At 37.0% G+C, this 18,838-nt stretch overlaps 2 protein-coding genes and 1 pseudogene across 2 annotated transcripts in view; 2 read left to right on the top strand and 1 right to left on the bottom strand.

Annotated features, from left to right (window-relative positions):
• nuf2 (UF2 component of NDC80 kinetochore complex) overlaps positions 1-6,379 on the bottom strand; it is a 19,173-nt gene extending 12,794 nt beyond the window's left edge. The window contains exons 1-6 of the mRNA XM_016575846.1: positions 6,286-6,379; positions 5,998-6,125; positions 1,294-1,368; positions 1,121-1,197; positions 910-971; positions 400-497 (exon numbers count right to left, since the gene is read on the bottom strand). Coding sequence (XP_016431332.1) covers positions 400-497; positions 910-971; positions 1,121-1,197; positions 1,294-1,368; positions 5,998-6,125; positions 6,286-6,313 — 468 coding nt within the window. The 5' untranslated portion in view covers positions 6,314-6,379. The remainder of the gene's footprint in view (positions 1-399; positions 498-909; positions 972-1,120; positions 1,198-1,293; positions 1,369-5,997; positions 6,126-6,285) is intronic.
• A 1,379-nt stretch (positions 6,380-7,758) lies between these two features.
• rab43 (RAB43, member RAS oncogene family) overlaps positions 7,759-18,838 on the top strand; it is an 18,367-nt gene continuing 7,287 nt past the window's right edge. The window contains exon 1 of the mRNA XM_016575836.1: positions 7,759-8,001. The gene's annotated coding sequence lies outside the window, so the exon portion shown is untranslated. The remainder of the gene's footprint in view (positions 8,002-18,838) is intronic.
• LOC107758225 (uncharacterized) lies at positions 14,174-16,552 on the top strand (annotated as a pseudogene).

The following is an 18,838-nucleotide window of genomic DNA, read 5'->3' as shown; positions in this document are numbered from 1 at the left end:
TTTTTCCCTGACCTTCTTTTCTCTGTAAATTAAGGGTGCACACTATTGCTGAAAAACACAATCACTACTTAGCAGTCGGATGTCCGTATGCACAAAGGCACAGATCCCTAAACAAGATCATATCTGCAGATGAAACTTTTTTTATAGAAGCTTTTTTTTTATTTGAACTAGCACCTCATGACTACATCACGTCATGTACGAGAATCTGCAAAAGACACAGGCGCAAGTGGAATGTACAAAACATGGTGACATTAATTTTTAAGTAAATATAATGGGCGATATATTGCGTCACCAAAAATTATTGAGGTCATTTACATATATTGCGCGATAAGTCGATATATTGATTATTGCGACAGGCCTAGTCATGAACATTTTTAAATATTAAAAACGGCATCTTACAAAACTTTGCTGGTGGGCAGCAGTCATTTCCAGCCTCTGCTTTCTGAAGTGCAGGAAATTTTGGATTGCGCTCAGTATAGTGATTGTTCGCTTGCTCTCTGTCAAAAGGGTTAAAAATAATTCAGCTCTGCAACACTTTTAAACATTACATCTGCATTAAAGTTTAAAACAAAATTTAAACTTAAATTATTTACACAAAATGTTCACAATTTCTATTTTATGGTGGCTTGAATATGTTCGACATTAATATTTTTGGGTGAACTATTAAATTAAGTAGGCAGGACTGCAAGGGTGTGCAATAAGACACCCCGTTTTGTCATTTGTATTAACAAAACAAAAAAATGTGTGTCTAAAAATAAACGTCTAAAAACATCATTCTTCTGTGGGGTCAGTGAAAATAGTGGCAGGGCAACAAACAAAAAAATGAGTAAAATAATAAATAAACACTGGGCCAGCGTTGCTTTTAAGCTCTACGTGTGAAGCCTGATAGAGAAAATAAAAGCTACTTACTGGGGTTCAGCAAGTCATTCAGGGAAAAATCATACACATGACAAACCGGCAAGAACTGGCACCTGAAATAAACGTAAATGTAAAGGAACTCAGCGCTGAGGAATACATGCAGACCTTTCACAACATTTAGACATACTCAGTTTTCAGAGATGCCAAATGACATATTTAAGTCATAAGACTCTCTACAGCACTCTCAAGATAAAACTCTTACATGCGCATGTAAACGCTCATGATTGGAGTCACCCACTCATACAGCATGGGGTACTGGACGTTTTCAGAAAAGGGCACCTGTGGAAGACATGGGTAAAGCAATCTCCAATTCAACATCAAAATACACAGTTTTGATCTGAAAATGCAACGTTGATGCAAAGAAGCCACACTCACCGTGTAATGGCACTCAGGCCTGAAACGAAAAAGAAGCTGCAAAACCCTCATGTAGAGTCTTTGAATGGATTCTGCCTGCAAAAGAAATACATTATTTTGAACACCATCACGAGTATTTATTCATTAAGTGCAGATTCTTATATGAATAACAAAAAAACTCATATAAAAACAAGCTTAATGTATAGCTCTTATTGCTTTTTGGAAATTATTAAGCCAATTAATGGTAGGTAAAAAATAGAAGAGAAGCTGAAACATCACGAGTTACTTTATTAAGCATTATATGAAATAAAGAGGAGTAACACACATTTCAATAGCTTAAAATTTACCCTGCCAGACCCTATTGTAGCCTATACACAAATATATCCATATCTGATCAGTATGCTTTATTTATATAAAACACAAAAAATGAGCTCACACATCACATGAGTCACTTTATTAAACATTTATAGTCAGTTATTATGAAATAAAGTGTAGTAACATTTCGATAGCTATGTTTTTTTTATTTGTCAGATTCAGTGACTGCATCATATGCATTTGTAAGGAGCAAACCGTGGGATCTCCAACATTATTGGGTAATTACAGTAAACAGTAATAAGAATAAAGACCTACATTTATCAGATAATCAGAATATTTTATACATAAGCGCTAAACATCTCATAAGGAAACCATTCTTAGTAGTAAGCTAACATATTAGCAGACAGCAGCAGCATTAATGTTTAATTTATTTCCTATATATAAGCATTTAGATGCTTGTGACAAGATCTAGCTGTCCAATGGACGTTTTCTCTAATCTTAAAACATCTTTTACAGCACCGCTCAGCTCCTGACGCTGATCATTTCGTTTCAGCGTCTAATCTAATGTAATCCAACATTTGCTGAACAGCGAATCCTGGTCATATTTTTCGTTAGGTCACGGATTTCGGCACAACACCGGATAGTGATGGGTCGTTCTTGAACGATTCGTTTATTTTGAATGAATCTTTAATATGACTCAGGAATTACGAGTTGTCTCAGCGAGAGATTCGTTCATTTCTTGTTGACCGCGCATGCGCAACATCCAATAGGTTCTGTACAGGAAACAGAAATGATTCATTCATCTCCCGAGTCTTCGGGTTTGGGTTCGAGTCGTTCGTTCATCACGCGACAGCCCCATAGACTAGAGGCTATGCAGTTCTCGGAAAGAGAATTGTTAGTTCATCTCCCGAGTCTTCGGTCCGAGTCGTTCGAGCAACGGAAATTACAGAAATTAGTTAATAATTCCCAACCTTCCTTACAAACAAGCGCGTAGTTTGTTTCTTTACTCTTACAGTTACGTAATTTTTCTGGTCTCGAATTTTATTTGAGCTTTATAGCTTTTTATTTCTTACAATTTATAAATTTGTGATTTTTTTTCCAATAAAGAATGTGGTAATAAAGTGTTGGTTAATGCTAGTGGACTGCAGTTGTCTGGATCAGTGAATGCGGGAGAAGGAGAGAGATAACACTCATACTGTATATGTGTGTGTCTGTACAGCAGTTAAACCCAATACTGTTTCAGATGATGGGAGAGATGAGAACTCCTGACTAAACTTGTGGACTGAAAGTCAGGCTAGGGAATTTAAAAACAGGCACTCTTAAATGTGCATTGAAAATTGCCAGCTGATAAAACCTATTCTCCAGGGACCATATTCTTAAGATAAAAGAGTTAAATGATTAACACTAAACAGTAAGAAATCAGTCCAGTCTCCCCAGCTGTAATGCTCTCAGTTACATAGATGCATATTGTATGAATTAGTGAGTGTGGTGGTGCTTATGGGGTGTTGCTGTGGGACGGTGAGTATGAGGCTGGGAGGGAATATCAGAGTACACCCACTACAAAAAACTAGACTACACCACTGGGTACAATACAGTTCAGTACAGTACGATTCAGTACTTGCGTTTCCACTGCCAATAGTACCCTTCTTGATAGGCGTGGCCGACAGACCGGTCATTCATTTCCAATGGAGAGTAGCGCGGGAGCTGCGTGGAGTTCCCATCATTTGCAGATGTCCGTTCATACTACACGACCATTCATGCAAACTGTAGCATCATGCTACATAAGACAATAAATAAGATTTATATTCAGCTTTTACTCCAAACTCACTTTAAACCACCATCGAGTGTGTTTAATAACTTCCGATTGCCGTCTAATGAGTGTTTTGGCCATGTCATGTTGCTGAAGTTAAATATGTTATTACCTCTGACTCTGAGTCAGAGCAGCGATCATGGAAGAGAGAACACAAGCAGACAGCGCTGGAAGCTGCTAATGCTCATCAGTAAATCAGTGGAAAATAAATAGAAATCATGATTCTGTCGTGTAAATGTAGCCTAACAGATGTGTAAACTGAAGACTATTTGAGCTTTATTAAAACTATTTTGCACTGATTTATTGTGTTGGTTACATTTTGTTCCTTTGTGCAGTGGCTCAGGAGATGAGTCTTTGAGTTTGTATAAACATCAACAAGCTGAAAAATAAAACCAAAGTTTGATTTCATAAAATTGGTATTGAAAAAAGTATCGTTCAGAAACCTGTATCGAAGTCAAGGTATCGGTTTCGAAAATTTTTGAACGATACCCAGCCCTACGCTGTACTACGGTAAAGTTCAAAATAAATATATGAAGTTAAACATGACTTTGTGCTCAGCCAAAACGATATGACCAGGAATAAATAATAGATTCATGAGACCACGAATGCCTGTTAAATATAGCCAACCCAAAACAAATTGTATCTCGTGTTTAATCACTACAGAGACATCAGATCCAGCGGCAAATGTCAGAAGGACTAGCCGAGCTAAGGCTGCTCTCGGCGGATACATGAGCACTGAGTGCCCGCTGATCGCCTGGAGCTCCGAAATCGGCAAAGCAAATTTTCAAATAGGTGATATCTTTATAAATAAACCACAGATTTGAGTTTAAAACAATTACATTCTCGCCTGAAAAACTCTTAAAACTACATTCATTACACAATAACAGTAGTAATATTTAGAAAATTACGCGGGTATTTGGGCAATGACGTTTCACAAGTCCACAAGAACAGTCAAGAACGCATATTGAGAAACGGCTATTGTCTGTGTGAAAATATAAAATTATAAAATAAACGGTTATATATTTATGTGTTTGCGCACTCTCATGTAAACAAGCCCAACACTCATGGACAGCAGAGCGGAACGAGTGAAGGAGAAGCTTTATCCCCTTGTATCACGCAAAAGTGACGATTCTAGTCAACCAATCAACGTTCTGCGTTGAGTTTAGCTCCACCCTTTTGGTACCCTTTGCTGTGCTAGGTACCCCAACGGAAGGGTACCAAAAAAGTGGTACGGTTCGCTATTTTGGTACCATTCACAGCTTCTGACAGTGGAAACGGAAATAATTGCGTACCGTACTGTACCGAACCGCTCAAAGGAAACGAGCTATAAGATATTGATCGGGGAAGCAGTCACGTGACAAAAGAATAGTGATGTTACGTTCGTGAACGAATCGTCCTTTTTGAACGAATCTTTTAGGTGAACGAATCGTTCTCGTAATCCCTTGACTCATATTTCTCGTTCACTGATATTCCTCCCTCCAGAGCAGCGCGGCAATATTAGCAGCGCATGCGCAGATCAGTGAACCGGGTAGCTCTGTGAACGGTTTCATGCTGTCAAGGAATGACTAAACCTCGAGCCAATAGCCTTCGAGTATGAGATGTGACGGAGCATGTGATTTGTTGAATGTAGTGAACGAATACGCCCTTCACTGAACGAGTTTCTTTTGAGTCTGAACGAGATCGAGAGATCTTCTTGTTCGTGAATTAAATGAGAGTGTACCGGGTCAGTCGGCCATTTAGTAGCCTATGTCAATCTCGATCAGCAATCAGCAGAAAGCGGATGCAAAGCGCAGACAGTTATAGGTACTGTGCACGTACGCTTGTTTATATATTCATATTTAGCATACAGAACATAACTCCACGTTTAATCCCCGATTTATGAATGTGTAAATGTCTGACCAAACAATGAAAATGTTAATTATGCAAGAAAACCTTCTGCTTTGGTCATCTGAACAATTTAGACTTGATTTATTTAATGAGTAGATTATGCACACATTTTAATAAAGCCAAATCAGTTTTTTGTAATAAGTAAATACGTTCATTAACTTAAGACATAACAGAAGTAGACATAAGACAAAACACTATTTTTCGCCACCTGCTGGCGTATTTATGTAATATGAAGAAATGGCCACTGAACGAATCAGTGAACGAATCATTTTGGTGAACGAACTGAAAATGAACGAATCTCTTGAAAGAATCAGTAACTACAAAAGAATGAACGAGCCGAAGACTCGGGAGGTGAGGTGAACTAACAGACTGCACAGCCAGCTAAGCAATGAATCATTTCTGTTTCTTATAATCTGGTCTTGGTTGCATTATAGTTTATATAACGCGATCAATGTTTAAGTAAATAGATGTGTTGGGGAATTTGGATATTAACACGTAACATTTTAATTATATTCTGCTGAAACGAACGAAATGACTTGATAAGGGATTCGTTCGTTCTGCTGAACGAGATTCAAAGATCCGAGTCAGTAAAATGATTCGAACTTCCCATCACTATCACCGGTTAAAGTTTTTCAAAAATCCTTTGTTTTCTAGGACTCTGGAAACCCGGAATAGTTCATCAAGACGTGCATATGTGGATAATTATATTTTACCTTTGGATTGGGAGTAATATCATTCTTGGTAAAATGCTTCGCCTCTTGTCCAGTCAAAACTTCGGTTCGGTAGAACTGCACAATGGCATCCACCTTGTACACCGGGAACGTGTTTTCACTCATGCCTGCTGCTGCAACACATAACCCGCATTCATGAATGAGTTCTCTTCGCTCGTTGTTTACCGACAGACGCTTCGACGCGAGCAGCTGTCCAGAGCCATAACAAACACTTATGCGTCAGAAAGCTCTGACTCGGGGAATTCGAAGATACAGAATTAAAATTATTACCATCTTTTTCACATTGTTGGTCCGACATTATTGAAACTCTACAATTAATACCCAACTATTGTACTAACCGAGTTTACGCTTGGGTCCCTCGTCGTCAACTGACGCAAATTCAAACTTTAGGCGCGTCTGCCGTCACTTCCGCCATAGTTTCCCTACGTCACGAGTCGTCGCAAAAGCAAAGCGTGTAGCGCCCTCTACAGGACAGTTTATGCTCCAACATGCACAGTTGGGAGTAGTTTTATTTAATTAAATAATAAATTTAAAATTATAATTATTACTGGGATAGATTATGTAGTAATCATTATTAATTACTATTAATTAAAACGTCATGGGATTTTTGCACAGATGAGCTCATGCTTATTTAGTAATGCACCTTTTTCTTGATAAGTGTTTCCAGAAAAAAAAATTACCAAATATATTCGTGAGATTATGCATTCAATACGTTTTAAACAAAAGCAATGTCTTTTAAATACATTCATGATGATAATATTTTGTTCTTGAGGGAGAAAGTTTGGGTAAATATAATTTTCCAACAATAAAAAGTAGTAGCTGATTATGCACCTCTGATGGTTAAATAACTCTATAACGACTACAATCACATTTCAACACAAAATCAAGACCACCAATACTTGGATAGTTTTATTATTATTATTATTATTATTATTATTATTGCAAAATATGCAAGTACAAATATTTCAGTTTTTATAAACATAAGCAAACACAGAACATTTCCAGCAAAAGCACGTATTACACAAGTACAATCAATTTCTCACAATGCATCATTACATTAACCAAAAAGGAAGGAACAAAACTAAAGGAAGAGGAGAAAAAAAGGCAGAGCAAAACAGGTATCAATCATGGTACATGACAGATCTCATCACATTTCTTCAAAAAAGAAGTACTTTTTTTTTTTTTATTAATTATTCTTAGTGATTTGATTAAATGTTCTACTTCACATAATAAATCTCCCGATACTTGGGAAGTTTTGAGCAGCGCCGCTGAGAAACAGAGTTGCGACTCTCCCATAGGCTTCCACAGGATCTGAGGAATGCGGAAGTAAAGCGTGACGGACCAGCCAATAGTTCCAGTATTGAAGCCCATTCATTTCAGTGCTTCTCAAGCACACTCGCCAGAGAGTTGAGGACATTATAGCAGTTTTTGTCATTTTAACGCATTAGTTTACCTCTCGGAAATTTGGCCAGTAGTTGTATTTTATGAAACGCGTTATAGTTAATGGTAATAAATTGCACAGTTTAATGGGTATATGAATTTATCAGAGACAGAAATTCAACAGACACAAACACTAAATTCGCATCTTTGGATTGGAAACATAGGCTTCATTTGCCCATCACTACCATGAACCACGTGACCGCGTGGCGGCGAGATCAAAGCGTGTCGCAACTCTTCTGTTTCTCAACGGCTCTGGTTTTGAAAAGCCTTGCAGCGTGGTGACGTGCGCATAAACAAAGTCTACGATTGGTCGACTGGACGCCGACGTCACAGTTCCATCCACAGCGTCACTGTTTCGTTTGTTATAACCGTGACCGTTATAGTTTTTTCCGGCGATAAAGAGGTGAAACTATTTGATGTCTAGTGCAGCGAGTAACTTCTCATTCTGTTTATTTACCACGGTGAAGCAGGCAGGCGCTGCTCTGAGACACCTAAAGCAGCGCCGCTGATGCGCTTGAGCTCTTCCGCGTTGGCGAGCGCGTGCAGGTGACTGCGGTAAAGTTGGTTTTATATTCACACATTCGGACTTCCGTGTTCAATAGCTTTGTTAATATGCATTTAAAAAGGATACTTACAATTAATTTTCATTACCGACTATAATGAGCAGTACCTACAATCCATTTGTCTGCAGAAGTCGATGTTTTTATAAGGCTGAAAAACACGTTTATGGCTATGGAATGATGTGACGTCATCACCAGCAGAGGGACCGTCTACAAATTACAGGACGCTTCTATGGAAAGTTGCTAAAGACTCATTTGAGCTGAAAAGCGCTGCTTGCTTTTAGTGAAAACGTTCCAGAGCATGTTGATATATTATACATTTATATATTTAATAAACAATTTGTGCCTCAAGTGTATTTTTTGTTGTTGCTATTACTGTGTTAATTACTGTGGTTTCTTCAATGACACATTATTAAGTTCAATAGCTTTTAAAAGGCTTGATGGACTGGTCCTGGACACATTGGAAAATCTAAACTTCACCCTAATAAACATACTACAACTCTTTATTGTGCAGCAATTTTCCTTATGTGGTCAATTTGTACTACTTCATAAAAAAGTGTTGTATTGGTTTCTTCAATGACACAACATTTAGTTCAATAGCTTTTAAAAAGCTCGATGGACTATTCTAGAACATGGTGGAAAATGTTTATTTTAACCTAAAGAACATACTACAATTCTTTAATGTGCTATTATTTACTCTAGATGTTCAATTTCTATCATCACTGTATTCTATGGGGTTCTTCAATGGCACAGCATCCAGTTCAATAACTTTTGAAAAGAGGGTCACACCGCTCCAAAACAAAATGCTAAATATTTATTTGATCATAAAGAACATACTACAACTCTTTATTGTGCGAGTTATTGCTTTATGCTCCCAGCGTATTGCATTGGTTTTTTCATTGACACCTTACACAGTTCAATAGGTCTTGAAAAAACAGATCAAGTCATCCAAGGAAGATTGTAAATTCTTTATTTAGTCTCAAAGACCAAGCTACAATTCTTTATTGTACAAGTTTTTGCTTTATATGCTTCATACCTATTAATGACATTTTGTATGGGTTTCTCCATTGACACATGGTCTACTTCAATAGCTTTAGAAAAAAGAGTCGTAGTGCTCCAGAACGAGTTGGAAATTGTTTATTTGACCTTATAGAGCAGCAGTGGCGAACTCCGGTCCTGAAGAGCCGCAGCCCTGCAGAGTACAGCTCCAACCCTAATTAAAACTCACCTGCCTGTAGCTTTCTAGTAACCCTTCAGACCTTGATTAGCTTGTTCAGGTGTGTTTGATTAGGGTTGAAGCAAAACTCTGCAGGGCTGCGGCTCTCCAGGACCGACGTTGAAGAGCATACTCTTCAGTGTACATATATTTGCCTTTTATGTTTTTCTCAATCACACATTATCCACTTCAATAGATTTTGAAAGGAGTGACCGACTGCTCTAAAACAAGTTGGAAATCCTTATAAATAGTTTACAAAACAAACTACAGTCCAGGTTTTCTTGTCTTTTCATCTCTGTTTTTGTAATTTTGTGTGATACAGAGCTGTGATCCTTATGAGGTATGCAACATTGTTGACAAGGTGTTGAATTAACATAAATCTATTATTATGTTTTATGTTTATGCTGTTTTCAGTATTCATCTAACATTAAACTCACTCAATATCATAATCCATATTCACTGATCAATATTTATAGTCTTGCAGAACTGTCACTGTCCATGGTTCAGAATTTTTCATGTTATTGAAAAACATGTTTTTTACATTTTCCAATTTGATAAGAAGCTAAGTGCATTGCTTTTTATAGTTGCACTAAAACAAACTCAGTATAGCCTATCACCACAGCACAAAGATTTGTTAATGGAAAGACTTAAGTTTTCACAGCTTTTAAGCAAGCCTTGATAATGTGATTAATCAGCTGAATGGCATTTTTGGCCAACATGTCACTGAACTTTTTAGATGCAAATCAGCATGCTTTGCTGAAATGTGAACATATGCATGTAGTGCACCAGCAGACAAGATGACTTTCCAGGGGGCCCAGTTTATGAAATGAGCCCTCTTTAACTGCTATAGTGGAGGATGGTTTGCTACAATTTGATTGGATGCCAATGGACTAACACAAACAAACGTCCAGTGATATCAGATAAGGAGGCTAAGACAACCACCAGACATCTTGCTTGGCCAAAAAAGGCGATCCCAGCACCCAGGAGAGGCCATTTTAACTGGTCCAAAAGATTCACCTTTTTACCAAAACCCTCCTTTTACTTTCATTCTAAGGCCTAGGCTAAGATGACCATAAATTCCTTTGACCTACAGATGCAGCATGCAATTTTGCTGGCCATGCGGTAACAATGGCTAGAACAAAGGAGATCAAACTTTTCACATTTTTCAACTTTTCACACCCCTAAAATATAATTGATATTCCTTAGTAGTGTTTGTCATTTACATTTGTCATTAACATTGTTTAGTAATTTTTTAACCATGGCATGTTTATTTTTGTCATTGCATGTTTAGTTTTTAATTTCTTTTTTTTGTTACAACTGTGTCTTTCTTGTGTTGGTAATCACAAGCCAAATCTCAAAACCCTTTAGATAAACCATCTGATTTCCTTCCTCCAATGCACATAATTTTTCTTATTGTATGATCCATTTGGATCATTTGATATTGTTAAGGTGATATTCCTTAGCTGGTCCCCCGAGGTAAAAGGACGGAGAGGTCATCTGACACACACACACACACACACCTGAGATGATGTGGGACCAAACCCACCGCCTCTAGTGTCTTGTGTATGGCATACCACACAATTGGTATGCATGTGAAGATCACTACATATCTTTGTAATGTGAGTAAGTTGCTGTCATATTTTCTTAATAATGATAATCAAATCTCCTTTTTTATTTTTTAAAAGCTACTTAGAAAAAAAAAACAAATCACGGTTTCATGATTGTGTTTCTTTAAAGAAGCAGGAAGGATATTTAAGAAATACAATTTTATTTCATTTAAAGCTATGAACAACTTTATATGTTTTATCTATACATAATGGAAAAAATAATATAGCTGCTAACAATAGCAGCCTCCAAAATAACTTTAGGCCCATTAACAAATATGAACTATGCATAAATCAACCAACTTAGGCTTACTAACCCATTGTTTCACTTTAAACTTGATAAGTTAAGAATACTCAGAACATTTGAAAAACAAACTGAATTTTTTTTCTGAAGTTTGTAGAGCTTTACAAATTTTGTGACAAGTGTGGTGGGGCTAAGAGCCATGGGAGCCACCAAGCCTCACTTCAGTGGATCTCAGTTGCACCCCACTCATCACAATGATAATTATGTACAGCTTTCTTGCGTACACATCACATTCAATCAGATCTTTATAGTTAAGTACTAGTTAGCAACAGCACACTAGCATGTGCTAATGTAGTTCGCTCTCACTAAACACTTGCATGTAAATAGTCAAACAACATGCAGTACATGTAGTCCCAAAGTTTTACTTTCCATCCTCAACCTAACCACATGCTCTACTCTTCACCACAACGGTAACACTACAAAACCAATATAACAGAAACCTCTGTAAATCCTAACATAACACAACATAAAATCCTAAATTATGTCTCCCTGTGTTAATCTTGTGCAAAACACACACAAAATACCACTTAATTACAACATTTATTTTCCTTGTAGTCTGATGCAAAGCAAAAAGACCCCAAAACATGCTTAACTATATTAGCCACAACCAAAACATAATAGAAGGCAACAACTCAATAATCAAATAAAATCAACATTTATTTTATGACATTCAAACCAAATAATCATCAACATAACAAATTCATACAAAATTTAACTGCACAAGGCAAATAAATAAATAAACAAGAAAAAATAACATTAATAAAGATTACCCTCTTAGGAACATAATGGTACGAACCAATTTCCTGTGACACAGCATAAAGATGACACTGGGACACCAAGTCTCCCTTTTGTTTGCTGATACGTGGAGTGCAGCCACTAACCCCATGGATCAGAGCACCTTAAACCTCAGGTAACTTAAATAGTATAAATTAAAAAATTTTTTTAAAAGTGTGCACCCTTCTAATAAAGTCTTTAACTCCTTTGCTTGTGTGTTGGTTTGGCTTGTGCGTTTGTTGTTAGAGGGTGTCTGTAAAGTACACAACAAATTTTAAGTAAGTAAATTAAGTAAACAATTGGTGAGGCCAAATATGTGGCATTGCCATAAACTCACCCCTTAACTACCAGTGAGACCACTTGCATATCTTACAAATCTTTATGTTGGAATTCTAAGAATGTCTGATTGGAAACTAAAATACCTATTGCATCACAAGTCATTTTAATCATTGAGGCCTCATGACTGGTTGGTTGGGGAGGTAGGGTTTTCTTTGCTAAAATTAATTCATTTTGATGAGTGGTCCTCAACCCAGTCCTGGAGGGACCCTTAGTACAGCATGTTTTGTATGTCCCCCTCTGGCACACCTCATTCAGCTCTTGCAGTCTTAAGATAACAGATTAAGGAGACTTACAAAATCTGCATTACTAGGGGTCCTCCAGGAATTTGTTGAGAACTACTGATTTTGAAAATAAGGCACAATCCAGTCTGTTCAGTCATACCTGGTGAACAATGTTACATTATAATGATCACAAATTCACACTTAAATAAAAAAGAGGTGAAAAATGGGCTATATATGCTCAGTACAGTTAAAATGATGACTTCAGAATAATTGGTTTATAGTTTGTCATGTGTCACTAAAGAAATCAACACAACACAGGCCCAAATTGAACAACAGAGGCACAAAATGTTTACAAAAAGTTTTGATGAAATTGTTGTAACTATTTCAAAGTCACTGAAGTGCCTGTCCAAATAAACATTCTGTTTGATGTTGTGTTTTCTGAGTGCTATTAATAACATGATGAATTCAGCACCATGGACAGTGACAGTTCTGCAAAGCTGTAAACTCACTCAGTGCACATAGAGAATGATATTGTGTGAGTGCAATATAAAATGAATGCTAAATACAACAGGAAAACATAAAAGAGAGAATATTAAGTCGGTTCATTCAACAACATTACGTATGTTCATTAGGCTGTGTCATCTTATATTGAAAACTAAATAATCTAAAAAATGGTATGTTTAAAGTCCAAACAAAGATTTAAATGGAATGAGCTTTTTATTGAGACAACTTAGCTCATTCTGCAGAATCCTTTATTGTGTTTTTTTGTTTTTTTTTGGTAGTGTTCACATAACATTTTGTGGGAATGTACCTCTGTGGGAGGTACTACTATCCAGTCAGGACAAATTGGAGCAATCATCTGATGAACAGCAGGTGTTAGATAAGCCAAAACTTTAAAAGGTGCAATACTGTGGGTTCTTTAGAGCAAAAAAAAAAAAGAGTAAGAAGACTAAGGTCAAAACCCATCAACTCATGGGTAGACATAAAAAAGGACAAGTAGTAAAAAGGACAGATGTATGGGCAGAAGCAGGAGGAAAGGAAGCCGTTGTGTTTCAGTTTTTAAAAGCTGATATTTTAAACAAGGACCAGGGATATTCATCTGACATATGGTCAGATGTATCCATTGCTTTATTTGGTGAGGACACAAGAAAGAACCGGCACTGGTTATGGGTCATATGGACCAAAAACCGAAATGGTGTTAGGGACCAACTAGCCATGAACACTCCAAGTGAGCAAACAACACTGGAGCCAGGAGACATTATGACAAATTAAGGTAAATTATTTTGTCTGCCTCTATAATTATGTCATCCAATAGCAATTGTATATAGTGGACCCACAACATGTGGCCCAACTTATTGAAAAACAATTATTAATTAATTGCTTTAAGAATCATACTATCAAACCAAATATTATTCGGTCTAACCATAAACAAATGTTAACAGACTGTTTCTAAAAGAAATACATTTTTAGCTTTCTTGTAAATAATAGCATCATGTATTAATCATGGACAAAGATATTCAAACCACTGTTGATACCACACCAGACTTTTAGCTCCATTTACCATGTGTTCCAGCATTTATTTATTCTTATATTGTTCAGATCTAATTAAAACAAGTGCTGACCATAAATATCTAATTTTCATGTCAAAATATTCATGAATATACACTTACTGTTCAATCTGATCTACCATAGACACGGTAATGAGTTGGAAAGAGGACACTGAGGCAGATATTGTCCAAAATAACATGGATTCACAGGAGGACACAGCAGACCTGGAAAGAGAGAGTGCAACTGAGGATAGTGGTCTAAATAACATTGCCCCAGAGGATACCAGAGTGAACCTGGAAGGAACTGAAACAAGTGAGAATGCACCATTGGGAGATGCTGGTCCAAATATTTACAGGACAGCACAAAAGGTGCATAAACGGTTTACCAACACTCTTAATAGAAAGGAATGGAACAAAATAAGACCTTCGAAAGGTTCCACTAAATTAAGGCCACCCTGGACCCACTATCTCTATAATGCATTTCACATCCTACCTAGAAAGAGCTTTTGATATTTGCACAGGCAAAAAAACTCAGGATGACATGAAGCCTTACACTGTGCTGCACATATGTTCTGCTCACATCCTCAAAGCAGTCAGACAGGCAATATCAAAGCATACTGATGACCAAGGCCTGAGAGACTTTGTCACATTTGCCTTTGCAAGACTGCAGAATGCCTGTTCACTAGCTGCAACAAGACATATCTTTAGTGCACTGTGTTCTGTCCTGACAACTCGAAGAACTTTTGAGTGGAAATATGTCCAGCTGCCTCAACAGGAATGTGCTGAAGGTAATCCGCTCAGAAATTAGGAAGAACAAACTACTCCACACTGATGTGTTAATGGAAATACATCTCATGCAAGGCATACTAAGAGGATGTGACACCAGATTTTTTAAACTACCAGGATACATACAGCATTTTAGCATGGACCCCTTTGGTGTTCATATGTACACTGAGCTTGGAATCAGTATTCTTGTCGACCATTTACGCAGTAGGCTTCCTGTGTCCCTTTATCTGGATGCCACTGGAGGAGTGGTCTCAAAAATTGCAGATCAGCCAAAGCGAATCCTATACTACTCACTCACTCTTCCAGGAAGGGGTCGGGATGCTCCCCCTTTACCAATCTGTGAAATGTTATCAAATGAGCATTCGGTACCTCCAATCACATATTGTCTCATGCAATTTACATTGCATTTGTCCAAATACACACAAATGCACATACACCAGGTTGAGACAGACTATAGTTGGGCTCTCATGCAAAGCTTTCAACAGGGAGCAAATCACATCCTACCTAGAAAGAGCTTTTGACATTTGCACAGGCAAAAAGATCACAGGATGACATGAAGCCTTACACTGTGCTGCACATACGTTCTGCTCACATCCTCAAAGCAGTCAGACAGGCAATATCAAAGCCAACGGATGACCAAGGCCTAAGACTTTGTCACATTTGCCTTTGCACGACTGCAAAATGCCTGTTCACTAGCTGAAACAAGACATAACTTCAGTGCACTGTTTACTGTCCTGACAACTTCACAAAGCAGTGAAAATGTCAAGGTAAGCCTGAAAATTCTATAAAATGTAATTGCTTATCCCCAAGAAGGCAAACTCGATGAAACAATGGAAATTGGAGACAGGGAGAAATGGGGCTGTGAAGACAGAAACAATGCTACTACAATTGTGGGTAGCTCACCATTCATACCGTATCTCAGACAGATCTTTGAAGAAGCCAAGGAACACGCAGCAAGTGAGACATCTTTCTCTAAGGACAACAATCCATACTTTTGTCCAGGTATCATCGACATGCTCTTTGACCACTATCTTGCAATTTTTCCTATGTGGAGTGGTTTGCTGTTAAGACATCTAGAATGTGCATCACATGATCAGAAGGACATAAAAACAAAATCACACAAAACAAGAGACACTAATTGCCATGTGGAAAAGTGGTTTGGAATTGTAAAACATACCATCATGAAATCGAAGAAAAAGCTCAGACCAGGAACTTTCATCAGAAAAATGCATTGCTCCCTGCAAACAAGATACACCGAACACATCATTCAGCACAACCTCTCCGAAGATCTGTTGCTAAAGCCTCGGCCACCAATGGACATCAGTCATTCCCAGGAAACATGGATGAAGAGAAGGAAAACACAATTATCAGGGAAAAAATCCAAATACTTTTCAGCACCACACAACATACCAGTTCCACACAAAAAACAAAGGACCCAGAAGTGTAGAAAGGACCTGGCAAAGAGCCAGGCAACAGGTTCAAACCTGGACCAGCATTATCTACCTGCAGAGATACTATCTGTAGAAGATGAGGTAATACTGTCATTAATGTAAACATTTAAAACTGTGTACTACATTTAATCAATGAAGTTGAGGGAAAGTTATTCATAAGGCGGATGTTATTGTAGGTTGAAATACTATGGACAAACCCCTCCACAGATCTGGTTATTGCCATTCTGAGGTCCCCTGATCACAAACTGGAGTACCTCTTGCATCATAGTGCATTCCAATCATTGAGGCCCCATGACTGGTTATTTGGAGAGATATGTCTATCGGGAATAAAGTATGAATGCCAAATAGTGCAACATTTGGCAAATACACTCAGTGTAAATGTATGTTCAATTTACAAACTGAATTAAGTTGTTAAAATACAATGTGTATGTGTGCATTTTCAGACTATTGAATGCTATCTAAGAGCAATTCTTAATGCAAAGGGTGCATCTGCTAAACTCTACCAACTGAGTCATTACACTACAGGTGTAATTTTAAACGGCACAAGAGAGCAGTTGGCCCAACAAGGATTAAGAAAAGTGAGTGAAACTTTCATTATGTTTCTGAGTATTTAGGTCATACATACAACATTGATTGTATTTTTGAATGTCATACAGGTCAGCTTTGAGCAATATGATGGTGTAATCGCTGCTGTGAATGTCAACAATGTACACTGGAAGTTTGTGGTAAGTAGAAAATAAATATCTTGTTTAAAATACCGATGGTTACAGCTGTGGTGTGTTTGTGATGCAGGTAATAAAAATAGTTGTATACTTAAGCTTTGTTTTCAGCTTTTTCCACATCAGACTGTGTTTCTAAAATTAAGATTTGATGCTTTTTGTGTAGATGGCCAGGCAGGTTGTGGAAGACTTTCCAAAAATTCCGGAAAGCATTGACATAGATCCCAGCAAGGACTGGATGTGGAACTGCAGGAGAACTATGGCAAAAGACATTTTACTAGCATCAGGTATTTTAGCTTTTTTATGTCCTTTGTGTATTAGTTTGACAGACCATTTATTAAAAGCATATCCCTATCTTCATTTTAATAATTGCAGTCTCAAGGGAAGAATATTGTTCCGTCTGTGGGCAAAAACCTGAACCAAAAAAGGACGAGATTTGGGTAATCAATTTGTCATGATTTCATTACTGACAAAATAGGAAGTGAATTTTAAAAAGAACAAATCTAACAACATGTGTCCTTTTTGTTCTCAGATTCAGTGTGAATTGTGCCAGAGGTGGTTTCATGTAAATTGCCTTAACATAGTGGTCCCATCAAAAGACCAATCATGGTTTTGTGTTTTGTGCATATAACTTATGTAGAGGTGTTCATTGTACCTGTGTTTGTAACTTTTATTTTTATTTGTTATGCTAAATGCATAAAAAAACAGTACATTTTCTGTCTGTAATGTTTATTATACATTTGGCCTTGTGGCTCTATGTTTACATTAGTTTTTTTGAAGGATAAACAAATATTTTTTTGCCTATTCAACTTTCGTGTGTTTTTTTTTTTTTCTGTTTCAAAATTATTGATTTGAAATGACTAAAATGTCAACACTAAAAATTACTAAATAGTACTTTATCAGAGCATTTAGAGAATCTTTGTAAAAGCAGCACCATGCAGAGAGACAGCATTAACAGTGTAGATATTTGTTCATAAAATTAGCGTAATCCAATTTAATTAGGCTGAATCATTTGAGCTCTAGTACATTCAAGAGATAGCAGCTATTTCAGAATATATCTGTTTTTGCATGTATCTCCAATGGGCTATATATGGCTGCATCAGCTACGTTTTGATTTTTGTTTTTTAATGCAATACATGCAGAAGTGATGTAACAGTGTATTTATGTACAGTGTTGGGCAAGTTACTTCCAAAATGTAATACATTATATATTACTAGTTACTGTCATGTCAAGTCAAGTCTCGGATTATTGTTTGGATGTTTGGATCACACTGTAAATAAACTGCACTTGGGTTCTTCACTACTCTCGCCATCAGTGGATGATTCGTTACAATAGTGCACCATTTGCACAAATGTCATTTGTGCCATACATTAATTTTTATTGCTAAAAATCATCTAATATCTTTGTTGTTTCAGATTAAGTATATCTAAATATCCATAAAAGTAAAACTGTTTAAAATAGTTATCAGATAAATATTTTAGAATAGAGTTGATCTTATTCTTTTACACTGGCCAAATAGTATTTCCATTGTTTAAACAATTCAACATCTTTTTGCTATTTTTAGTGGAAACAGATAGGCCTGTGTTTATTGCAGTGTAAATACAATTGTCTGCGTCACTGACAAAGTATTTTAAAATGGAAACGTGACATCAACAACACAGTGTCCGCCATAATATCGAAGTAAGTGCGCAGCATTGATCATTAGTCTCGCTACAAAAATATTTTCTCGTAACGTGAGATCTGCAGTTTAGTTTAAATATTAATTATTGTGCACCTATAGCACTCTTCGCTGTCATTAAAACATAACATGCCACAGGAAAAGTGATCAAGCGCATCCACTACAAATGTGTGTAAATTCATAT

The sequence above is a fragment of the Sinocyclocheilus rhinocerous genome, unplaced genomic scaffold (assembly GCF_001515625.1).
Source record: "Sinocyclocheilus rhinocerous isolate Xijiao unplaced genomic scaffold, SAMN03320098_v1.1 scaffold1574, whole genome shotgun sequence".
NCBI classification, from domain to species: domain Eukaryota; kingdom Metazoa; phylum Chordata; class Actinopteri; order Cypriniformes; family Cyprinidae; genus Sinocyclocheilus; species Sinocyclocheilus rhinocerous.
This window is presented reverse-complemented; position numbering and strand designations above follow the sequence as displayed.